The 25,521-nt window shown below is 48.7% G+C and overlaps 1 protein-coding gene across 2 annotated transcripts in view; it reads left to right on the top strand.

Moving 5' to 3' along the window:
- ABCC1 (ATP binding cassette subfamily C member 1) overlaps positions 1 to 25,521 on the top strand; it is a 193,459-nt gene that overhangs the window by 57,763 nt on the left and 110,175 nt on the right. For both annotated transcript variants that reach the window (XR_004443005.1, XM_033235630.1), the window contains exons 4-6: positions 6,037 to 6,174; positions 8,037 to 8,162; positions 25,147 to 25,208. Coding sequence is in view for 1 of the 2 variants with exons in the window: in XM_033235630.1 (XP_033091521.1) it covers positions 6,037 to 6,174; positions 8,037 to 8,162; positions 25,147 to 25,208 (326 nt within the window). In the remaining variant the exon portion in view is untranslated. The remainder of the gene's footprint in view (positions 1 to 6,036; positions 6,175 to 8,036; positions 8,163 to 25,146; positions 25,209 to 25,521) is intronic.

Raw genomic sequence — 25,521 nt, 5'->3', positions numbered from 1 at the left:
ATATATATGTGGGAGATAGATATGTGAGAGAGAGATTATATATATATAAATATATATAAAATATAAAGCCCTTGCTGTAAAAGCCCAGAAACCTGACTTTTCTTGAAAAACTCAAAAATCTCGCAAGAGTAGAATCATAGTTTTTTGAGGCAGTGATCAGCTGGAACTGGGATACAATTGTAGCCTTTTTTTTTTTTCTTTTTTTTTTTTAAAAAAGAGATGGGATCTCACTTTCATCCAGGCTGGAGTGCAGGGGCACCATGATGGTTCACTACAGCCTCAAACTTCTGGCCTCAAGCAATCCTCCTACCTCAGCTTTCTGAGCAGTTGGGACTACAGATGTGTGTCACCACGCCCAGCTTATTTTTGGCTAATTTTAAAATTTTTTGTAGAAATGGGACCTCACTGTGTGGTCTAGGCTGGTCTTAAACTCCTGGCCTCAAGTGATCCTCCTGTCTGGTCCTCCCAGAACACTGGCATTATAAGCATGAGCCACTGTTCCCAGCCCCAACTGCAGCCTTTGGATGGGGCATGTGTTGTCCAGTTTGCCACGATCCCCACCATGCCTTATTGTCTTCCCTGCCACTGATTCTGAGTGGCAGATGCCACCTTTTGTTGCATTTGCCATACTTTGCTCTTGTACTGGCTACTTTGGTCACTTATATATTAACTGCCGGGGGCCTAACGGCCTTGAGTTTTTAATATCTGGCGTAGGGGGTGGGTTGCTAAGCTAAATAGGGAACTGCTCTGTCCCAGGGGGATACACAACTTAGTGAGTGATAGAGACAAGGAGACAACTTTATTAATTACAGCTGACATGTATGGAGCACTTACTATGTATGTACCTGGCAGTATTCTTGGTGTTTCATGTGTCTCGAAATTGATTTAATTTTCACAACAACCCTGTGAGATGGGTACTGCTTTGTCCCCATATTACAGGTGAGGAAACAAGGCACGGAGAAGTTAAGTGTCCTAGTCAAGGTCACACTGCTCATATGCAGCTGAGTCAGCGGTGGGATCCCAGAGGCCATGCTTTTAGCCCCTGCAGCCTGCAGCTTCTGAGCCCCTGATCAGAGAGTTCTCGGAGAGCATAGCCCTCAAGTATTGTAAAAAGAGGAGGGAGGCTGGGCATGGTGGCTCATGCCTGTAATCCCAGCACTTTGGGAGGCAAAGATGGGAGAATCACTTGAGGTCGGGAATTCAAGACCAGTTTAGCCAACATGGCGAAACCCCATCTCTACTAAAAAAAAAAAAAAAAAAATAGCCAGCGTGGTGGCACACGCCTGTAGTCCCAACTACGCAAGAGGCTGAGGCAGGAAAATTGCTTGAACCTGGGAAGCAGAGGCTGCAGTAAGCCGAGATCACGCCACTGCTCCAGTCTGGGGGACAGAGCAAGACCTCATCTCAAAAAAGAAAAAAAATAAAAACAGAGAACAGATTTAAGGCAGGACATTCTGAGCAGGGTGAACAGTTTGTCCAGGGAGGGGGTATAAGGTTAAGGGGAGTATGCAGGGAGGGCGAGATGTTCCATGAAGGAACACGGTGTGAAGGTTGGGGGGATAGAGTGGACGTGGCAGAGGGGTCAGGAAAGACAATGTGGAGCTGGATTGCCAAGGACCTTGAATCTTTATTTTTCTAAATTGATGTTTAGTTTTTTAAATTTTAGAGTCAGAGTCATACTCTGTTGCCCAGGCTGGACTTCACTGGCATGAGATCACAGCTCACTGCAGGCTTGAACTCCTGGGCTAAAATGATCCTTCTGCCTCAGCCTCCCAAGTAGTTGGGAACATAGACATGTGCCAACATGCCCGGCTAAATTTATTTTTTTTTTTTTTTTTTTTTTTTTTTTTTGAGACGGAGTCTCGCTCTGTCGCCCAGGCTGGAGTGCAGTGGCCGGATCTCAGCTCACTGCAAGCTCCGCCTCCGGGTTTACGCCATTCTCTCGCCTCAGCCTCCTGAGTAGCTGGGACTACAGGCGCCCGCCATCTCGCCCGGCTAATTTTTTGTATATTTTAGTAGAGACGGGGTTTCACCGTGTTAGCCAGGATGGTCTCGATCTCCTGACCTCGTGATCCGCCCGTCTCGGCCTCCCAAAGTGCTGGGATTACAGGCTTGAGCCACTGCGCCCGGCCTATTTTTTATTTTCTTTCCCCTATCGGGGGAAACCCTTCCTCCAGTATTCAACGTGGGTTCTTTTCTATTTCCCTAAGCGTCAGCTGGTCTGAGAAATAAAGGGAAAGAGTACAAGAGAGAGAAATTTTAAAGCTGGGTGTCCGGGGGAGACATCACACGTCGGCAGCTTCTGTGATGCTCCTGAGCTGTAAAACAAGAAAGTTTTTATTAGCGATTTTCAAAAGGGGAGGAAGTATATGAATAGGGTGTGGGTCACAGAGATCACATGCTTCACAAGGTAATAAAATACCACAAAGCAAATGGAGGCAGGGCAAGATCACAGGATGGGGCAAAATTAAAATTGCTAATAAAGTTTCTGGCACACATTAGCATTGATAACATCAGGAGACAGGGTTTGAGAGCAGACAACTGGTCTGACCAAACTTTATTAGGCGGGAATTTCCTCATCCTGATAAGCCTGGGAGCGGTACAGGAGACCGGGGCTTATTTCATCCCTTTGTCTTTGACCGTAAAAAACAGCCACCCCCAAAGCGGTCATTTCAGAGGCCTACCCTCAGGGGCGCATTCTCTTTCTCAGGGGTGTTCCTTGCTGAGAAAAAGAATTCAGCGGTATTTCTCCTTCTGCTTTTGAAAGAAGAGAAACATGGCTCTTTTCTGCCAGGATCACCGGCAGTCAGAGTTTAAGATTATCTCCCTTGTTCCGTGAACATTGCTGTTATCCTGTTCTTTTTTTCAAGGTGCCCAGATTTCATATTGTTCAAGCACACATGCTCTACAAACAATTTGTGCAGTTAACGCAATCATCACAGGGTCCTGAGGCGACATACATCCTCCTCAGCTTACGAAGATGATGGGATTAAGAGATTAAAGACAGGCATAGGAAATCACAAGGGTATTGACTGGGGAAGTGATAAGTGTCCATGAAATCTTCACAATTTATGTTCAGAGATTGCGGTACAGACAGGCATAAGAAATTATAAAAGTAATAATTTGGGGAACTAATAAATGTGCATGAAATCTTCACAATTTGTGTTCTATCATGGCTTCAGCTGATCCCTCCTTTCGGGGTCCCTGACTTCCTGCAACATTCCCCTGAGATGGAGTTTCACTCTTGTTGCCCAGGCTGGAGCGTAATGACGTGATGTTGACTTGCCACAACCTCTGCCTCCCGGGTTCAAGCGATTTTCCTGCCTCAGCCTTCTGAGTAGACGGGATTACAGGCATGTGCCACCACACCTGGCTAATTTTGTATTCTTAGTAGAGATGGGATTTCACCATGTTGGCCAGGCTGGTCTCAAACTCCCGACCTCAGGTGATCCACCTGGGCCCCCCAGAGTGCTGGGATTACAGGCATGAGCCACCACCCCTGGCCAATTTGTTATTTTTGTAGAGACGGGGTCTCCCTATGTTGCCCAGACTGGCCTCAAACTCCTTGTCTCAAGTGATCCTCCTGTCTGGGCCTCCTAAAGTGCTGGGATTGTGGGTGTGAGCCACCATGCCTGGCCCAGACCATGATTCTATATAGCACACATAGGTGCTGTCCACTCTCTGCCAGGAACTGTCCTAATCCCTTTATTTATTAACCCTTTTCCATTGTATATTAGATAAGCAAATTGTGGTACAGAGAGGAGAAGGACTGGCCCAAGGTCATCTGGTCAGTAAGCGGTAGGGCCAGCTTCCAGTCTAGGCTGCAGTGTGTAGCCTGGCACCTGTGGGGCTCTCTCTGCCTCACACCTGGCTCTCCTGCTGGGTTTGATTCCCTTTCATGTCCTCAGAGCCTGGCACTGTGCCTGGCATGCAGTAAGCATCCCATAAATGTATGGAGGGAATAAGAGAGTAAAGGGCTTTGCTTTGTCCTGAATTCAGGTCTTGGGCTCAGTGTTCTGGCGGTGGGGTATTAGAGTGGATTTTTTTTTTTTTTTTTTTAATTTCACTATAATAGAGACAAGGTCTCTCCATGTTGCCCAGGCTAGTCTTAAAGTCCCGGGCTCAAGTGATACCCCCGCTTTGGCCTCCTAAAGTGGTGGGATTAAGGGCATGAGCCACTGTAACCTGGTCAGCTATTTTTGACTTGAGTAGATCGTCCTCCCTTAACTTTCCTTGTTCTTGGTCTTTTGTTTTTTCTTTGAGGCAGAGTTTCGCTCTTCTTGCCCAGGCTGGTGTGCAATGGCGCGATCTTGGCTCACTGCAACCTCGGCCTCCTGGGTTCAAGAGATTCTCCTGCCTCAGCCTCCCCAGTAACTGGGATTACAGGCACACGCCACCACGCCTGGCTAATTTTTGTATTTTTAGTAGAGATGAGGTTTCACCATGTTGGCCAGGCTGGTCTCAAACTCGACCTTGGGCGATCCACATGCCTCGGCCTCCCAAAGTGGTGGGATTACAGGTGTGAGCCACCATTCCTGGCCGTTCCCGGTCTTTGGATCGTTCATTTATACCTCTGTCTGTCACCCTGGGGACACGGGGGTGATAGTCTGAGGGTTGGGGCTTTTGACCCCTCAGGGGACTTTGAGCTGGGCTGGCCGAGAGGTGAACCGGCCTGTGAGATCCTCAGCCTGTCTTCGTCCACCTGAGGTCTCTGAGATGGAATGGAGGACAGCTCACTGTGAATGCATCAGAAACATTCTGACTATATCCAAGGGAACCAGAATATGCAGGCACTGGGAATATGGGAAAGGATGCAGCCAGCACACTTTTTTTTTTCTTTTCTTTGAGATGGAGTCTCACTCTGTCACCCAGGCTGGAATGCAGTGGCGTGATATCAGCTCGCTGTAGCCTCCACCTCCCAGGTTCAAGTGATTCTCCTGCCTCAGCTTCCCAGGTAGCTGGGACTACAGGTGCACGCCACCACGCCTGGATACGTTTTGTATTTTTAGTAGAGAGTTGGTCAGGCTGGTCTCAAACTCCTGACCTCAAGTGACCTGCCCGCCTTGGCCTCCCAAAGTGCTGGGATTACAGGTATGAGCCACTGCGCCCGGCTGATTTTTTTTTTTTTTTTAATTTTTTATGCCTACTCTGTACCAGGCATTGGAGACAGAAGCACATAGTCTAGCTGTGCAAACAGACATTAAACAGATGATTCCTCAAAAAGGCACAAAGTGTGTAAACGTCTGCAGAGTGCTGTGCGAGGGTGAAGGTGGGGAGCTTGGTTTGGTCTGGAAGATAACCAGGCTTCTCTGAGGGAGGGATGGTGGAGCTGAAGCCTGAGAATGAGCAGGTTGTTAAAAAAACTGAAGGGTCTGAGGGCAGAGGACCAGCTGGGGAGAATAGCACATGTAAAGTCCTGGGGGTCACAAGGGAAAACTTGAGAGTTCTGTGTGGCTGGAGCAGAGATGGCCGAGGCGGAGAGCAGGGGCAATGGGGCAGAGGCTGAGGAACGTTGAGCATCAGGACAGGTGGGTTTTGTTTTTCATTCCAGGTACTCTGTTCTTTTGAATAAAGTTTTATTGGCATGAAGGCATGTCCATTCATTTACATCTTGTCTATGGCCACTTTCACACTACAGTGACAAAGCTGAGTAGTTTTGATGTAGAGTCTATGGCCTATGAAGTCCAACGTGGTCCATTAAGAAATAGTGTGGCTGGGAGCAGTGGCTCACGCCTGTAATCCCAGAATCTTGGGAGGCCAAGGCAAGCAGATCACCTGAGGTCGGGAGTTTGAAACCAGCCTGGCCAACATGGTTAAACCCTGTCTTTACTAAAAATACAAAAATTAGCTAGGTGTGGTGGCAGGCACCTGTAGTCCCAGCTACTTGGGAGGCTGAGGCGGGAGTCAGAGGTTGCAGTGAGCTGAGACTGCACCACTGCACTCCAGCCTGGGCGACAAGAGTGAAACTCTGTCTCAAAAAAAAAAAAAAAAAAAGAAAAATAACCAACAACTCCTGTCGTGTGCTTCTCTCCTTAGCTGCTTGCTACCTTTTTAATTCAGCTGCAGAGGAGGAAGGGAGTTCAGTCCTCAGGGATCATGCTCACTTTCTGGCTGGTAGCCCTACTGTGTGCCCTAGCCATCCTGAGATCGAAAATTATGACTGCCTTAAAAGAGGTAAGTGGCGGTCTCATTCCTCATCTTCCTTCAGTGGCCCTGAGCGGGGAGAGATGCTGGGTCCCTCTGGCTTGTGTAGGAGTCATGCGTTGCCATGGGAACCAGGGGATGGGTACCACAAGCGCCTAGCTTCTCCCTTGGTGACTTCCCTACCCCACCAAATCTTCACCAAGTCAGCTCCAGCTTTTTTTCTAGCACCTTCTTTCCCCAGGGCCCGATTTGTCTATGTTGCTCCCAGGGGCTCCCGTGGGACCTCCAAGGACAGGAGCTGTGGGCAGATGCCAGGCTGGCCCCATCAGCAGGAAACAGCAAAACAGGCGGCTCCAAATGCTGCCAGGCTGGGATGGAGCTGAGCCGGGAACGGTGTTTGCAGAGTGACTGTTTCCCTGGGGGACACTAGGCTTGTCCTCACATTACCTTTGTCCCATCAGTTGCTGCTCTGGCTGGAGAAGTTGTTTACATTGGCTGCCATGAGCTGCTCCTAGGAATTTTGAGGAGCGTGCACTTTTTTTGTTGTTGTTGAGACAGAGTCTTGCTCTGTTGCCAGGCTGGAGTGCAGTGGCGTGATCTCGGCTCACTGCAACTTCCACCTCCGGTGTTCAAGTGATTCTCCTGCCTCAGCCTCCCTAGTAGCTGGGACTACAGGCATGCGCCACCACGCCCAGCTAATTTTTGTATTTTTAGTAGAGACGGGGTTTCACCATGTTGGCCAGGATGGTCTCGATCACTTGACCTTGTGATCCGCCCACCTTGGCCTCCCAAAGTGTTGGGATTACAGGCGTGAGGCACTGCGCCTGACCTGGAGTGTGTGCTTTTAGAATAACCTGCTCTTCCTGCCGTCTTGGAGCTAATTAGAGACTGGCATGACGCAAAAGAAGGAAAAGAAGCTGAACATTTGACTATTGAGCGCCTACATATTGTCATGAGTGATGGCAGCTGATGCTGATTGAGTTCATGTTTTCAAAGTGCCTTGCAGGGGACTATGTATGTTTCATGAATATTCTTCCTGACCTCTTGCAGTGACTTGCACAGAATTTCTCAGCCTCAGCACTAATCAGCGTTTTAGATAGGAGACTTCTTCGTTGCAGGGGCTATCCTGTGCTTTGTAGACATTTAGGGGCGTCCCTGGCTTCCCCTGACTGGGTACCATAACACTCCCAAGTTACAACAAACAAGATGTCCCCTCATACTGCCAGATGTTTCCTGGGAGGCAGAGTCACCCCTGGTTAAGAACCATAGGTGATTTACAGGTGGGGAAACTGAGGCACAGTGGTTCAATAAGTTGACAAGATCCCACAGCTAGTATGGGAGAGCCAGGCCTTGATACAGCTCTGTTTCACTCCCAAGCCCTGTCTTCCTCCTGTCAGGCATCAGTGAGCAGTGAGACTACCCGTGATGGAGCCGGCTTTGCCATTACGTCCCTGGGGGAGCTGGGAGCCTGCATTGGCCCTGGAGCTGAGTGGGTGCACCTTCCATGGTGCTGTCTGCCCTCTGGGTTTCTGCTACCTGCTCTCAGAATGTGATCTTTTTTTTTTTTTGAGGTGGAGTCTGGCTCTGTCACACAGGCTGCAGTGCAGTGGCGCGATATCAGCTCACTGCAGCCTCCGCCTCGTGGGTTCAAGTGATTCTCCTGTCTCAGCCTCCTGAGTAGCTGGGATTACAGTCGCTTGCCATCATGCCTGGCTAATTGTTGTATTTTTAGTAGAGACAGGCTTTCACCATGTTGACCAGGCTGGTCTCCAACTCTTGACCTCAGGTGATCCGCCTGTCTCGGCCTCCAGAAGTGCTAGGATTACAGGCGTGAGCCACCACACACAGCCCCAGAATGTGATCTTTTTCCTCCTTCCTTCCCCACCACGCAGGACGCCCAGGTGGACCTGTTTCGTGACATCACTTTCTACGTCTACTTTTCCCTCGTACTCATTCAGCTCGTCTTGTCCTGTTTCTCAGATCGTTCGCCCCTGTTCTCGGAAACCATCCACGACTCTGTAAGTGTGACCATAGACAAGTATGTGTGTGCGTGTGTGTGTGTGAGTGTGAGAGAGAAGCATGACACAGTGCCAGCTAACAGTTCTTAGATCCATCCAGGATCTCGTTCCAGCCTCCCTCAACCCCTGATACAGGGACTATCATCCCGCCTACTTTACAGATGGAAAAACTGAGGCTTAGATGTGACTAGGGGACCAAAGGAGAGAATCTGCTTTGTTGTTGATGAACTACTGTGTCTTGCAGGCCTGTAGGTTTCTCACTTGGCATGGTGATTTTGGAAAGTGTGAGCAGATAATTACAAATCAGGTATTTTTTATGAATTCTAGTTGTCCAGATCCAGATGTTCTGGAAAAGTGAGAAGTTGTGACAGGTTTGGCCTATAATCCCACAGGGCAGAGCTGAGGAGTTGCTGGAGTCCCCACCACTCCCTATTGTATTACAGTGGCATGCTTTCCTCACTTGTGGCAGGTGCCTGGCCCTGCGGGATTTGAGTTTGAGACCTTTGGTCTGTTTTGTCAGTTTCAGAGAAATTCTGTAAATACAGAAACTTATCAGTGAGGAATGTGGAGATGGCCACCCCTTCTGCTAGTAAAACAAAAGGGAACACTTTATTCATTTCCCTTAATTTTTTTCTTTCTTCTTTTTTTGAGACAGGATTTTGCTTTGTTGCCCAGGCTGGAGTGCAGTGATGTGATCTCGGCTCACTGTAGCCTTGATCTACTGGGCTCACGCAATCCTCCTACCTCGGCTTTCTGAGTAGCTGGAATTACAGGCACGCACCACCATGCCTGGCTAATTTTTTTCTTTCTTCACCTTTTATTTTAAGTTCCAGGGTACATGTACAGGACGTACAGGTTTGTTACATAGGTAAATGTGTGCCATGGTGATTTGCTGCACAGATCAACCCATCATCTAGGAATGACGCCCAGGATCCGTTAGCTAGTCTTCGTGATGCTCTCCCGCCACCTGCTCCCCAACTTGTCTTACTTGTAATTACTTAATTAATAATTAAAGATGGGGAGATGGGGTCTTACTATGTTGTCCAGGCTGGTGTCAAACCCCTGGGCTCAATCGATCCTCTCTCCTTGGCCTCTCAAATTGCTGGGATTACGGGCGTGAGTCACCACGCCCAGCCTATTCTTTCTTTCTTTATTTTTTTTAACAGGGATGGGATCTTGCTGTGTTGCCCAGGTTCATGTGCAGCTTTTGATAAGAGAGATCTGGGAAGGCCTGCCCAGAAAACTGCATGTGAGCAGAGACCTACAGGGGTGAGGGAGTGGGTGGAGCAAACACCTAGAGGAAAAGTGTTACAGGCGGAGGGGAGCAAGTGCGAGGGCCCTGGGGTGGGGAAGTGTGGAGGGAACAGCAAGAAAAAGCACAGCAGGAGAAGGCCAAGAGATGGTGGGTGCCTGAGAGGTGGGACAGTCCCCTTGTGAGCCGGATGAGCTGTTTGGCTTTTATTGTGAGTGTGGCAGGGAGGCTTTGGAGCACCTATTTAATGCTGATTCATGGCTAGTCAGCTGGTAATGGGCAGACTGCAGTGGGAGCACTTTTTACCTCTGTGGTTCTGTTGGGTTTTGGCCTGACCCTCGGTGAGGGGCAGAGGCTCACCTTGTGGGTGATAAAAGGGCTTGGTGGGCATCAGTATGGAGGAGGAGGTTGATGATAAGCAAGAGATTTTAGAAACCTATGTCCCAGGCCCACGTGGTGGCTCACACCTGTAATCCCAGCACTTTGGGAATCCGAGGCAGGCAAATCACTTGAGTTCAGGAGTTCGAGACCAGCCTAGCCAGCGTGGTGAAATGCCATCTCTGCTAAAAATACAAAAATTAGCCAGGCGTGTTGGTGCACGCTTGTAATCCCAGCACTTTGAGAGGCCAAGGCGAGAGGATCAATTGAGCCCAGGGGTTTGAGACTAGCCTGGGCAACATAGTAAGACCCCATCTCCCCATCTTTAATTGTTAATTAAGTAATTAAAAGTAAGCCAAGTTGGGGAGCAGGTGGTGGGAGAGCATTGGGAAGAATAATTCAGTCGGGAGGCTGAGGCAGCAGAATCACTTGACCCTGGGAGGCAGAGGTTGCAGTGAGCGGAGATCACACCACTGTACTCCAACCTGGGTGACAGAGTGAGACTCTGTCTCAAAAAAAAAAAAAAGAAAAAAGAAATGCATGTCTAATGTATGTTCTGAGGAGTCCCGTATTGGTATTTCCTTGCCCAAAGAGGAGCTGGGTTGGAGAAATGAGCAAGTGCGTGCGTCTGTGTGTGTGTTCCTGTGCATCTGTGTGTACGTGTGTGTATGCATGCATGTGCATGTCCGTGTGTCTCTGTAGTCACAGGCCTGTATATGCGTGTATGTGCTTATATGTGAATGTGTGCTTGTGTGCTTAAGTTCATGTATGTGTCTGAGTATGTGTGTGTGAGTGTGTCTTTGTGTTGTGTGTGCTTGCATATGTATAAAGTTCACAAAGGCAATGATCATACCTGGGTCACTTCATTTTGGATCCCTGGCTGGTGCCTGACACAGAAGAGGGGGAGGGGCTCATGAGTCAGTGGTTGTTGTGTGTATTATGTATCAGTGTGTGTGAGTGTGTGGCAGCCAAGTGTCCCAGTTTGTCAAATGTTGGGCTCTTCTTTTTTTCTTTTTTTGAGACGGATTCTTGCTCTTGTTGCCCAGGCTGGAATGCAGTGGCACGACCTCGGCCCACTGCAACCCTACCTCCTGGGTTCAAGCAATTCTTCTGCTTCAACCTCCTGAATGACTGGGGTTATAGGTGCCCACCACCACACTCAACTAATTTTTGGAATTTTTTTTTTTTTTTTGAGTCTGAGTCTTGCTCTGTCACTCAGGCTGGAGTGCAGTGGCGCTAACTCAGCTCACTGCAAGTTCCGCCTCCCGGGTTCACGCCATTCTCCTGCCTCAGCCTCCCGAGTAGCTGGGACTACAGGCTCCTGCCACCACGCCTGGCTAATTTTTAAAATATTTTTAGTAGAGATGGGGTTTCACTGTGTTAGCCAGGATGGTCTCAATCTCCTGACCTCGTGATCCACCCGCCTCAGCCTCCCAAAGTGCTGGGATTACAGGCATGAGCCACCGCGCCTGGCCAATTTTTGTATTTTTAGTAGAGATGGGGCTTCACCACCTTGGCCAGGCTGGTCTCAAACTCCTGAACTCAGGTGATCCACCAGCCTCGGCCTCCCAAAGTGTTGGGATTACAGGTGTGAGCCACTGCGCCTGGCTGAGCCATTCTTTAGAACTGGGATTTATACAAAACAAATCATACCTTACCCGGGTGGCCGCAGACCTTGGATTGCTGAGGGTAAACCGAGTCTGGTTGGGGCTGCCTGGCTAGCTAGCGTTTGGATCACCTGACCCGTTAGGCTTCCTCTGGGAGCCTGGGAAGAACTCTCTTGCCGTGGATGGTTCTGGAAGCTTTTTGAAGGAGGGACTTTCTGATTTCTGATCTCCCTTGGGAATCTGGATAAATTCCCTTTCACTTCTCCCCTGGGCGTGTATGTAGTAGGGTGACTCACAGAGCTAACTTGGACCTTTTTTTGTGCTTTCTGCATTCCTGGGATTCTGGCAGCCTGGGCCTGGGATCTGCTTTGCCACCCCGGGTGGCATGAAGCTGTCAGCTCTGGCGGCTAAAAGGCTGCCTTGTTGGGGGGCTGGGACACCCTGACTCTTCTCCCCAGTCATTGTTTTCTGTCTCTGTCTCATCTCCCCCGGCTCCCCTGTGTCACTGCTGGTCCTCCAAGATGGTGGAAGACACTGGTTTGTCTCTTTGGAGTCTCGCTCTGTCGCCAAGGCTGTAGTGCAATGGCATGATCTTGGCTCTGCAGCTTGCGCCTCCCAGGTTCAAGCGATTCTCCTGCGTCAGCCTCCCGAGTAGCTGGGACTACAGGCATGTGCCACCATGCCCAGCTAGTTTTTGTATTTTTAGTAGAGATGGGGTTTCACCATGTTGGCCAGGATGGTCTTGATCTCCTAACTTCAAGTGATCCGCCCACTTTGGCCTCCTAAAGTGCTCGGATTACAGGCTTGAGCCACTGTGCCGGGCCATGGTCTGCCTCTTGTGCAGTGAGATCCAGCAGGGTGTCAAATGTGGGTGTGCAGGCTGCTGCATTTCTGACATTAGTGCACATGTCCAGGAGAGAACACTTTGGCTGACACTCTCTGTCCAGGAAGCCTGAACTTCCCTTTGGGTTCCTGTTCAGGGACCCCATGGGGGTGCCATTTACATTTTTGCAGGTTAGAGTTTAGACCAGAAGTTAGCCAGTAGCCCACGGGCCGAATCTGGGCTGCTGCCTGTTTTTGTAAATAAAGTTTTATTGGAACACAGCCACTCGCATTCATCACATAGTGTCTACAGGTGCCTGGAGCTGCAACGGTAGAGTTATGTAGTTGCCACAGAGACTGTAGCACCCACAAAGTCTAAGATACCTACCGTCTTTACAAAGGAAGTTTGTCCACCCCTGGTCTCAGCATTTCTTTAGCTCTGATGACTTTTTAACTTCCTTTTCTGTCCCCTTCCCAGTTTCAGGCATTCTTTCTTCCTATGCAAGGCAAGGACGGGACTCGACATTTATTAGATGCCTGCTGTGTACTAACTAGCACTATGCTAAGTTCTTTATATGCATGTCTCACTTAACTCTCACAGCAGTCCTGGTGAACTTGGTACTATTTTTCTCATTTTACAGAGAAACTGAATCGCAGACATAAGTGCCTTGCTCGATGTGGATAGTAGAGCAGAGATTCGAACTCACGACGGGCTGTTCTGCACAATCACGTCACTTCTCTTGGTTGTAACTGCTGAACGGCAGGGTCTTGGCTAAATAATGGCTTTGTGTTAGGCTAGAAGCTTCACATGGCAGTATCCACCTTGTAACCTCAGTGCCTAAGACACAGCCTGGCACACGGTGGGCCTTTAGTGGTAATTTATTGTTGTGTTATATGGGGAGGTGCTCAGTACATGTGGCACATTATCTTACATCTTGCATAAGGGTGAGGTGTGCATGGGGCCTCACAAGACATCAGATTAAGCTGCTTCTCTGCCTTCATTCTGTTCTAGTATCACCAGGAAGAAAGAGGAAGGGGACTGATGTATGCACGGATGTTCTAAAGGCCTGGCATGGTGTCAAGAGCTTTATTTTCTTTTTTAAAATGTTGCATTTTGGGGGGTTAAATATATGTAACCTAAGATTCGCCATTTTAACCATTTTAAGTGTGCAATTCAGTGATGCTAAGAGTTTTTAAAAATCTTGTTCAAGGCCGGGTGCGGTGGCTCACACCTATAAACCCATCACTTTGGGAGGCCGAGGCAGGTGGATTATCTGAGGACAGGAGTTCGAGACCAGTCTGAGCAACATGGTGAAACCCCATCTCTACTAAAAATACAAAAATTAGCTGGGTGTGGTATTGTGCACCTGTGATCCCCGCTATTTGGGAGGCCAAGGCAGGATAATTGCTTGAACCTGGGAGGCGGAGGTTGCAGTGAGCTGAGATTGCTCCAGTCTGGGCAGCAGACTGAGACCCTGTCTCAAACAACGAACAAACAAAATAACCACATAACTACCTAGCAGCCTAGCTTAGCAATTGAGATGGGGGCAAGGAAGGGTAGGAACCAGGTCCTGTGAGAATCAGCTAGACTCGTGGCTTTGGGCTTGGTGCTCTTCCTTTGGGGACCTCAGCAGTTCCTTCTTGAAAACGGGTTGCAACTCGATTTGTGGTTGGCTGCACCTCCTCTCTCTGCCCCCGACCTGAGCCCTGTGATCTGAGGAGGAGGACAGCGAGACACCCTCTTTGCTTGTCTTCCTGTCACTCTCAGGGATTGAATCACAGTGGAGCCAGGAAGACGGGGAGAGTCCAGGCTTGCCGCTCTCCCATCCTCAGAGCAGCAGCAGGCCATCCATCAGCTGTTGCCTGTCCTCAGAGTGATCAGCCAAGGCCTGGGGCAGCTGAGGTCAGGCGGGGCCTGGGTGGGAGCTGGTGGGGCTGGCTGCTCCAGGCCACTTCGTGCTGAGTCACTGAGTCGGCCAATCCTCCCCAGCTGGCCCTGCTCCCATTCCATGACTCAGATGTCTGTTTCGGCCCTGGCTGCCTGGTGGGGCTCCTCCCATCTTCCTCCTGGCTCTGGGGCTGCGGAGGCTTTTGGGAGCCTGGGCAGGGCTGACCAAGACTGCTAGGGCTCTAGCACGTCCCCAGTCTCCTGCCTTTTATCTCATTGGCACTGAGTCTGTGGTTTAGGTTTGAGGGAGGAGGGTTTTGTAGATAAGGGGATCAAGGCCAAAGCAGATCATGTATTAAGTCTCAACTGAAAACGGGGGTCCTTGGACCAGTTGCAGCAGCTTGATATCCCCCGGAAGCTTGCTAGAAATGCTGGGTCTCGGACCCCATCCCAGACCTACCAAGTCAAAATCATTTTAACAAGATATCCAGGTGGTTCAGGGTTGCCAATCACTGGTTTGGAACGTTCAGTGAATGCTCAACTTATTTGCGGTAAGAGGTGGTTTTCAATGCTGTCTGTACAATATGTAATATTTTCCCCCAGCATTTTACTATGAACATTTTTAAACCTACAGAAAATTGAAAGAATTCTACAGTAAGCAGTCATATACTTGGTCCCTAGAACCACAGTTAACATTTTGCTAAACTTGCTTTGTCACATATCTGGCTGTCTAACCAGATAGTTAATCAGCTAGCCAACCAGCTAGTTTTGTTTTGTTTTTTTGTTTTTGAGACAGGGACTCACTCTGTCTCGCAGACTAGAGTGCAGTGGTGCGATCACAACTCACTGCAGCCTCCAACTCCTGGGCTCAAATGATCCTCCCACTTCTGCCTCCCAAGTAGCTTAGGCACTGCATGTGCACACCACTGTGTTTGGCTGATTTTTAAATTTTATATAGGCATGAAGGGCTCCCTATGTTGCCCGGTCTGGTCTTGAACTCCTGGTCTCAAAAAATCCTGCCGCCTCAGCCTCCCAAAGTACTGGGATTACAGGTCTGAGCCACTGAATCTAGTTTTTCTGATACCCGAAACTTATTTTGAAATATATTAGTATTCTGTCACGCAGCCACTTCCAAGCAGATCATTAGCTAGAGTTCAGTATCTGTTTACAGTTCGGAGTTTTTTGTTTAAAATTTACATACAGTGAAATTGCCAATCTCAAGTTAGCATTTGATGAGTCTTGGTAAAGGAATACCTTAAACCCCTGTCAAGATACAGAACATTGCAAAGACCCCAGGAAGTTCCCTTGTGCCCCTTCCTGATCAGTCTCTGTCCCCACCCACCAATGCCTGATCTTGGACCGTTGATTCAAGCGTTGAAACTCCATTTTCTTTCCTTTTCTGCATCATGCTGTCAGTCATTTAATAATCAGGTGGTGTGCCAGGGGCTGAGCTAGAAAGAAACAGACCTTGAACACTGCCCGGAGGAGAGATGGAAGGTGGGTGGCAGGCAGTTGAACCAACAACTGCAGGATGGACAGTGGGGGCTCTGAGGGAAGGAAGTGCTGGGAGTTGTTGGGGCTGGGAGAGTGGTCCCTAACTCAGCCTGGGACCCCAGGGCTAGCATCCAGGGAGGGGAGGCGGTGCTCAAGTCTAAGGAATGAGAGGCTCCAGCCAGGTGAATATGGTTGGAGGTGGAGGGTTGGGAGGGTGCTCCTGGTAGAGCAACCGGCATGTGCAAAGGTCCAGTTGAGGGAGCTTGTGGGTGTTTGGGAATCCCTTAGAATTCGGCTTGGCTAGGCTGGGTGCAGTGTGGCTCGTGATCCCAGCACTTTGGGAGGCTGAGGCAGGCGGATCACCTGAGACAAGGAGCTCGAGACCAACCTGGCCAACATGGTGAAACTCTGTCTCTACTGAAAATACAAAAATTAGCTGGGTGTGGTGTTGCATGTCTGTAATCCCAACTACGCGGGAGGCTCAGGCAGGAGAATCACTTGAACGTGGGAGGCGGAGGTTGCAGTGAGCCGAGATTCCGCCACTGTCCTCCAGTCTGGGCGACAGAGCAAGACTCCATCTCAAAAGAAAGAAAAAGAAAAGAATACTGCTTGGCTAGGTTGAAAGGGCTAGGATATAGTGAAAAGAGAGGCAAGAGCCAGGGAGCATCAGAGATCAAGGGTGCAGTTATGTGTCACAATAAGGACGTGAGTAGCTGGGACCATAGTTGCATGCCACCACGCTCAAGTACCTTTTTCTATTTTTGATAGAGATGGGGTTTCTTTGTTACCCAGGCTGGTCTTGAACTCCTGAGCTCAAGTGATGCCCCGTCTTGGCCTCCCAAAGTGCTAGGATTACAGCGGTGGGTGAACTACCACATCCAGCCAGGACTTGGAATTTTAACCTTACTGTGGTGGGAGCTGAGGAAAGGTTTTTCACCGGTGGAATGACACACTTAGGTTGGACAGGTTTTGGAAGATCCTGAGACTGAAAGGAAGAGGATGCACTGGACATGGGGGTGGGGTTGGTGGCACTTAAAAAGCCTTTGCAGGCACCCAGGCAGGTAGAGAGGGAGGCTGAGCCAGGATATTCACCTGTGCCCACTACAGCATCAAAAGCCAGAAAAAGGGCCAGGGCGGTGGCTCACACATGTAGTCCTGGCACTTTGGGAGGCTTAGCAGGGAAGATTTCTTGAGGCCAATAGTTTAAGACCAATCTGGTCAACATAGTGAGGCCCTGTCTCTTGAAACAACAAAAAAAAACCAGACACGTTCATGGGCAAAGGGCATGGGAAAAGATTCCGACGTGTGCTCCAGTAGAGGAAACGGAGGTCCTGGGCAGGGAGGCATTTTGCACAGTTGGTAAGCAACAGTGCAAACAAATCACCAATGTTTACGTGATACTGGCAAATTTCTTATTGCTGGACATTTAGACTCCATCTAATAAGGATAACAGCTGGGTGCACTGTATTATTTAGTCCTCACAGGGCAGGAAGATCAGTCTTCCTACTTCACAGATGAAGACACCGAGGGTCAGAGTGGTGATGTGTCAGGAACCCTCCCACTGGGTTCTCACGCTTGAAACACAGATCGCTGGTCCCCACCCCCACAGTTTCTGATGCAGTAGGTCTGGGTGGGGCCCGAGCATCTGTGGTTCCTAGCAAGTTCCCAGGTGCCACCGATGCTGCTGACAGAGCTGTGTTTGAGGACCACTGCTCTAAGCAGTACACTGCTGTACACATTCCCTCCTGCTGGGCACAGGGGTTGTGGGGGGCCACTTTGGCAGCATAGAGCGAAGGTAACCAGCAGAAAACCCATCAGAACTAAAACCCGAGAGAGTTTCCGACAAACAGGCCAGTATGCTGAAAGAACCAGACAAGGTCCTCAGACTACCCTGCGCTCCAAGAATCAGTGCCTGGGGCTGCTGTACCTAACTGGTTCAAACCACAGCGTTTCTGGCAGCTCATATGGTAGCAAACATAGATGTCAATATGGTGGATGCCAAAGAACACATCATTCTGTTAGGATGAATCAGGCCTTTCCTCCCTCCGCCTTCAGCCAGGACTTCTCTGAATTGTTTTCATGTCGAATGAAGGAGGGACCAGTTGACGAGCTGCTTTCTTGCTGTCTGGGACAGGAGTTGCTGTATTTCAGTGTCTGAGACTGGGAAACCCCCTGGAGGTGGCTCTGTTTTTTGTACCTAGTGTATGATGTCAAAAGATTGTCCTTGGTTTGGGTTACATGAGATGCTCCCTGGATTATGATCTAGTGCCCCATGGGTTTTTTTCCTCCTTTTTGATGGTCAATCCTTGACCTGCTTCAGAAGTTAGTTGTCTTTGTCGTCAAGGCCTTCCACGTCAGATAGAGGCTGTTTCCAGGCCAGGTGCAGTGGCTCATGCCTGTAATCCCAGAACTTTGGGAGGCTGAGGTGGATGGATCGCTTGAGGTCAGGAGTTGGAGACCAGCCTGGCCAACATGGTAAAACCCCATCTCTACTACAAATGCAAACATTAGCCGGGCATGGTGGCGTGCACCTATCCCAGCTATGCGGCAGGATGAGGCAGGAGAATCGCTTCAGTCTGGGAAGCGGAAGCTGCAGTGAGCTGAGATTGCACCATTGCACTCCAGCGTGGGAGACAAGAGTGAAACCGTCTCAAAAAAAAAAAAAGAGGCTATTTCCTTTTTTTTTTGCCAGTGAAAGAGGGGACCCTGTGTTGGCCTCTGTATCTGTAACTTGAGATAATCTGAAAATCTGTGTTTCTATCTGTTTGTATCTATAGAAGAGAGGCAGCTTGAGGAGAAGAATTTGACAAAGCTCTTTGAGTGTGCAAATTAGAAACTGCAATGGCCTTGCGCGGTGGCTCAAGCCTGTAATCCCAGCACTTTGTGAGACCGAGGCAGGCGGATCAGTTGAGGTCAAGAGTTCGACACCAGCCTAGCCAACATGGTGAAACCCCCGTCTCTACCAAAAAATACAAAAATGAGCCAGGTGTGGTGGCACGTGCCTATAATCCCAGCTGCTCATGAGGCTGAGGCAGGAGATTTGCTTGAACCTGGGAGGTGGAGGTTGTAGTGAGCCGAGATCGGGCCACTGCACTCCAGCCTGGGTGACAGAGTGAGACTCAGTTTCAAAACACAAAAACCAAAAAACTCTGCAGTGTTCCGTCTGTCAGTGTCCTTGTTGCATTTGCAGGGCAGGTTTTCTACCAGTGGCTGGGGACTCAGTTTTACTGGGCTGAGGGAAGGTTAGGATTCAAGGGTCTTGTTAAGCTGGACATGGGCTACATTTCAAGCCTCCCTTGGCCGTCTCTGTCCTGCGTGTTGATGCCAAGGCTGAAGAAGACTGGATTTGCAGACAAAAGACTGTCATTTGAGGCCTGATTTCACCCCTTAATCACTGTGTCTTAGCATGTTGTGGGGGTTGAGGTAGGCAGAGGTTAGCCAACCTTTTCTGGAAAGGGCTGACAGATACATATTTTAGGCTTTGTATCCCATACAGTGTCTGTGGCAACCCCTAACTCTGCTGTGTAGCTCAAAAGCTGCCATATTCATTTATAATATGTAAATGAATGGGTGTGACTGTTCCAATAAAACTTTATTCATAAATAGCTGGCCTGTGGGCCATAGATGCTTCTGATATATAAAGCATTTGGTACAGTGGCGTATTGTGAACACACTGGGTTTTTTTCCCCCTAGACACTTCAGCTTTATTGATGTATATTGACAAATAAAAATAGAGTATGGGTTGGGTGCGGTGGTTGATGCCTGTAATCCCTGGACTTTGGGAGGCCGAGGCAGGTGGATCACTTGAGCTCAGGAGTTCGAGACTAGCTCAAGCAATAGAGTGAAATCCTGTCTCTACAAAAAATACAAAAATTAGCTGGGTGTTATGGTGTGCGCCTGTAGTCCCAGCTACTTGGGGGCCTGAGGTGGGAGGATCACTTGAACCTGGGAGGTCGAGGCTGCAATGAGCTATGAATACACCACCGTGCTCCAGCCTGGGTGACAGAGTGAGGCCCTGCCTCAAAAACAAAAAGGAATATATTTAAGGTGTACAGTTTGATGTTTCCATATGCCAGAGGCTACTGTCACTGCTTCTATTATTATTACTACTGCTGTTCATGTTACCCTTTCTCGAGCTGTTACTCTGTGCCAGGCACTATTGTAAGTACTTAACATGTTGGATCCCATTTAATCTTCACCACCAAGGAACTGACCCGAGATCCTACAGCGAGGAAATGGCACAGCTGGGATTGAGCCATGCCAGCTAGCCCCCACCGCCTTCTTTTTCCTTTGTTCCCTTGTTATTAGCTGGCCCTTCCCAGAAAAGGTTGGTAAACCTCTGCCTACCTCAACCCTGACAACATGCTAAGAACAGTGATTGAGGGGTGAAATCAGGCCTCAAATGACCTTTTGCTTTTGTTGCAGTTCTCACTGGTTGTAATTCTGATGATAATTATATATTTATTTGCACCGTGGTTTGCTTACTGTCCATCTCCCCCAGGGCGGGGGGCTGAATGGGGCAGGGGCCTTGCTGTCTCGTTCGCAGCTCCATCCGCAGCACTTCACCCACATCCTGGCCTATAAGCAAGTCCTGCCCAAGAAATAAATGAATCATTGACAGCCATGCCCCACCCCTTCCTCCTCTCTCTACACCTCGGTCTTTCACAGTGGGTAGGGCTTGGGCTGCAGGTGAAATGGATTTGCAATTCCCAGATAACCCACCCCACCAACTGGGAGTGGGCAGGAAGGCGTCAGCTCTTCCGGATGAAAAACCAGCCTACAATGCAGCGTTTCTACTCAGCCTACAAAGCAAACACCACTACCTCCACGCCTTAGGTCGGAGAAATTCTGCTTTATGACACAGTCCCATGGGCCTCATGTCACTTGTCCCTCCTGGCAGTCCCGTGGGGTAGGTCGAGCAAGCAGTGGGACAAATGACTCCCATTTTCCAGATGTAAAAACTGAGGCTTGGAGGTAAAGGGACTTGCCCAAGGTCATCAGCTAGAATATAGCAGGGTTGGGATTAGAACCTAGGCCTGTCCGGGTCCACGGTCTGATCTGAACTCTGCTTCAGTTGGTCTGGAATGTAGTCCATGCCCCCGCTGTATCTGATGACCTTATTAAAGATCTGTGGCTGTCAGGGTCCTCCTCCTATAGGTGCTGATTTAGTTGGTCTGGGGTGGGGCCTTAGGCCCTTGAACTTCACAAACTCCTCAGGTGATTCCAGTGAACTGGAAGGCTGGGAACTTCACCCTTCTGAGCCCCAGAGTGGAGCCTGATCCTTAGCCCTGGCTGTGTATTTGAATTACTGGAGGAGCTTTTTATGTAGCCTTTTATGATGGAAACATAAAGTAGACAGCATAGGATAATGAACTACCAAGAGCTCTTTTTCTTTTTATTTATTTTTGAGATAGTGTCTCACTGTTACCCAGGCTGGAGTGTGATGACACAATCTCAGCTCGCTGAAACCTCTGCCTCCCGGGTTCAAGCCATTCTTGCGCCTCAGCCTCTTGAGTAGCTGGGACTACAGGCACGGCCAATTTTTGTATTTTTTTTAGAGACGGAGTCTTGTCATGTTGCCCAGGCTGGTCTCGAACTCCTGAACTCAAAGCAATTCTCCCATCTCAGCCTGCCAAAGTGCTGAGATTACAAGTGTGAGCCACTGCGCCCAGCTGCCATGAGCTCTTTACCATGCATTGCATAGGTGAACATTTTAGTATGTATCTCTGAAGGACATGGATTTTTTTTGTTGTTTATTTTTAATGACTTTTTATTTCGCAATAGTTTGGCTCTCAAACAGCTGCAAAAATAGCAGAGTTCCTGATGTCCATTGTTCAACTTTCTCTAATGATAACATCTAAAAGATAAGGATTTTTAAAACTGTAACTGTTGGGCTGCATGTGATGGCTCATGCCTGTAATTCCAGCACTTTGGGAAGCTGAGGCAGGAGGATCACTTCAGCCCAGGAGTTTGAGACCAGCCTGATCAATAAAGCCAGACCTTGTCTTGACAAAAAACATATATATGTGACCTTTAATAATAATTAATATCAAATATTCTAGTAATCCATTGTGGTTGCACAATGGTTCATTCTTATATGAGTATTCATGTTTTAGCTGGGATTTTTTTTGTTGTTGTTGAGACGGAGTCTCACTCTGTTGCCCAGGCTGGAGTGCAGTGGCCGGATCTTAGCTCACTGCAAGCTCCGCCTCCCGGGTTTATGGCATTCTCCTGCCTCAGCCTCCTGAGTAGCTGGGACTACAGGTGCCTGCCACCTCGCCCGGCTAGTTTTTTTGTATTTTTTAGTAGAGATGGAGTTTCACCGTGTTCGCCAGGATGGTCTCGATCTCCTGACCTCGTGATCTGCCTGTCTCGGCCTCCCAAAGTGCTGGAATTAAAGGCTTGAGCCACTGCGCCCGGCCTAGCTGGGATTTTTTTGTGGAAAAGAGTTTCCCCTTCATTTTTTTGATCACTGATCACTCTGTAGTGATGGAATAAATGACTGTTTTCCTTGGGGAAGCCTTCTCTGACCCTGGTGAACCAAATGAGTACATTTGGGAAAGGTGGAGAAAATACTTGGTTTTTTTCACTTTTTCTGTTTTCAAACAATGACCTGGTTCACTGGCAATATCAGATGTTTCTCTTTATTCCCAGCGTCAGTATGAAACTTCTGTATATAAACATATGTGGTAAGGCCAGGCACGGTGGCTCAAGCCTGTAATCCCACCACTTTGGGAGGCCAAGGTGGGCAGATCACTTGAGTCAGGAGTTTGAGACCAGCCTGTTCGCCAACATGGTAAAACCCCATCTCTACTTAAAATACAAACATTAGCCCAGTGTGGTAGCTCACGCTTGTAATCCCAGCTACTTGGGAGGCCGAGGCAGGAGGATCACTTGAACCCCGGGGGCAGAGGTTGCAGTGAGCCAAGATCACGTCACTGGACTCCAGCCTGGGCGACAGAGCGAGACTCCATCTCAAAAAGCAAAACAAAAAAAAATGTGTGATATGTTTTAGCCCGTTGTACTTACTCTTCTTGTCAAAGCTCAAATTGTCCCTCTCTTAGCCTGCAGCGGCCACTTCTGCTTGGCTCTTGAACCTTTTAACAATCCTGTTCATGCTTAGTTTCCTCGTTGTCTGGTGTAACAAGATGTTCTTGGCTTACCTTGCATATTTCCTGCCCAGCCACTTTTCCAAGAAAAATCTGGAAGTTTGAAACAAAAAGCTTCAGTGCCCCAGTCTCACCCCAAACAAACTTAATCAGAATCCCTGGTGCGGGTAGGGTCCGGATACAGTATTTTTTATATAAAAAAAAATATTTTTTTTTGAGACAGGGTCCCTAGGCTGGAGTGCGGTGGCACGATCTCAGCTCACTGCATCTTCTGCCTTGTGGGTTCAAGCAATTCTGCCTCAGCCTCCCGAGTAGTTGGGATTACAGGCGTGAGCCACCACATCCAGCTAATTTTTTGTATTTTTGGTAGAGACGGGGTTTCACCATGTCGCCTAGGCTGGTCTCAAACTCCTGACCTCAAGTGATCTGCCTACCTTGGCCTCCCAAAGTGCTGAGATTACAGGCGTGAGCCACCTCACCCAGCCAGGATACAGTATTTTTTAAAAAGCACTCCCAGCCTTGAATGGAAAAACCACTTGAGGAGAGTATGCCGCCTTATCTGGCTCTGTAAACACGTTAGAGCTGCACAAGGCTGGAACTTTGAGTGGAGTCCTTGGCTAAAGCTTTCATTTGGCGTGGTGACCTCTCTTCCCTCTGCTGCTAAAGCTTGTGTTTCAGAATTGAGACCCGGATGCATCCATGTTGAAAGCCAGACTTTGTCATCCCAGGACCTCTGTGTCGGTCCCTTTCCTTGCCTGTGTGTTGTTGACTTGGGGCTCATCTTCATACCTCTGGGAAATAAGTTATTCGATAGCTTGCTTAGAATCTCTCGGTACTTCCCATTGCCCTTAGAATGAAGAGCAAAATATGTGGCCTGCAGTGTAGACTGTGCACAGCTTCCAGTGTAGACTGCTCAGGCCCTTTCTTGGTTCCTGGAGTCTGCCATGCTTCCTTCTGCCACTGGGCCTTTGCACACACTGCTGTCTGCTGGGAATGCGTTGCCTTTCCTCATTACTTAGTTCTCCTCTACTCACCCTTCAGGTGCCAGCTTGACTGTCTTCCTCGGGGGAGCCTTCTCTGACCTTGGTATACCAGATCAGCCCCCATGCACTTACTTTGTCTCATTGGTAATATTTCTCTCCCTTCAGGATGCACATCAAGGCCCAGAAGTTGTAGTTTTGCATTTGTTCATGTGATCATTTGAAGCATGTCTCTCTCTGGAGCCTGACTCTTTGGGGCTCACATCCTGACTCCACCACTTTTAGCTGTGGGACCTTAAACAAATCTTTTCGTCTCTGGTCCCCAGTTTTTAGATTTAATTTTATTTTTATTTTGAGATAGTCTTGCTCTGTTGCCAGGCTGGAGTGCAGTGGCACAATCTCGGCTGACTGCAGCCTCCACCTCCTGGGTTTGAGTGATTCTCTTGCCTCAGCCTCCCAAGTAGCTGGGACTACAGGTGCCCGCCATCACACCCAGCTAATTTTTGTATTTTTAGGAGAGACGGGGTTTCACCGTGTTGGCTAGGATGGTCTCGATCTCTTGACCTCATGATTTACCTGCCTTGGCCTCCCAAAGTGCTGGGATTACAGGCCCAGTTTATTTTAACTGCAAAACAGGGATGATATAATTACTTTCATCTATCTTGTGAGGTGAGGATGAAGATTAAATAAGGTAGTTTGTGTAAAGCACTTAGAACAGAGCCAGCTATTAATAGTAGAGAATCTTGGCAGGTATTACTGATGATTGCTGCAGTAGACCACAAGCACCATACAGGCAGGGGTCATTTCTGTTTGTTTAGATTTGTATGCAGGGTGCTTGGCACAAGGGTAGTGCTCGGAAAATACTTGTTGGATGAGTGAAGGAATCAAGTGGAGATAATAATAATACCGTGTTTATAGAATTCCATGAGGATATAAAATAATGCAAATATATAAGCTCTTGGTAGAGTGTCTAGCACATAGTAGGTGGTCAATAAATATTCAGTGACCAGATGAGTAAAGTGGGGACAATAGTAACACCCACTCATGAGGTTGCTGTGGGGATATCAGGCAACCCTGTAGTACCTTGTAGAATGCTTAGCACATAGTAGGTGCTCCAGAAAATATTTGTTGAATGAGTGAGTGAAGTAGGGATGATGTTAACACCAGCTCCTAGGGTTGTTATGGGGATACAAGATAAGGCAGGTCTATAGCATGTTGTATTATGGTTGCACATGGTAGACACTGTTGATTGAAACTGGAGGAGCTGCCATGAGTTTCTTTCTGCTGGGGATTAGGAGAGGATCCTTTTGGGGTGCAGAATGGTGTGGAGTTGACGCTGGTCCTCTGGAAGGAAGAGTGAGCAGCTAACTACTCCTTGCTAAGCTCTGACCTGGATGAAAAGTTGAATCGTTCCTTTCCCTCTTCCTCCCAAACCTGTGCTTTCTTTCCACTAGAATCCTTGCCCGGAGTCCAGCGCCTCCTTCCTGTCCAGGATCACCTTCTGGTGGATCACAGGGTAAGGCTGGGCCCCCCAGACCTCAGGGAGGTGGTGGGGAATGAATGAATGAATGAATGAATGAACATGAACATGAACATGCTCAGGTCCCCCCCGACTTCTCCCTCCTTCGCTCTGTTCAGCAGAGTTGTCTTGAATCTGCCTGTGCTGGCCATGTGGTCTCAGAGACACCAACTCTGTCTGGCAGTTCCGTGAACTTGAATGTGATATACACAGGAGCCGTGAGCAGCTTACACCTCTGCAGAAGGCTTTGCCTGGGATAGCCATACGCTGGACTGCTCTTGCTTTAGCTTCAGATTTGGGTTTTTAAAAT

This window comes from Trachypithecus francoisi, unplaced genomic scaffold (assembly GCF_009764315.1).
Source record: "Trachypithecus francoisi isolate TF-2019V2 unplaced genomic scaffold, Tfra_2.0 Lachesis_group15, whole genome shotgun sequence".
Classification (NCBI taxonomy): domain Eukaryota; kingdom Metazoa; phylum Chordata; class Mammalia; order Primates; family Cercopithecidae; genus Trachypithecus; species Trachypithecus francoisi.
Note: the sequence above shows the minus strand (reverse complement) of the source record. Positions and strands in the feature narration are given on the sequence as shown.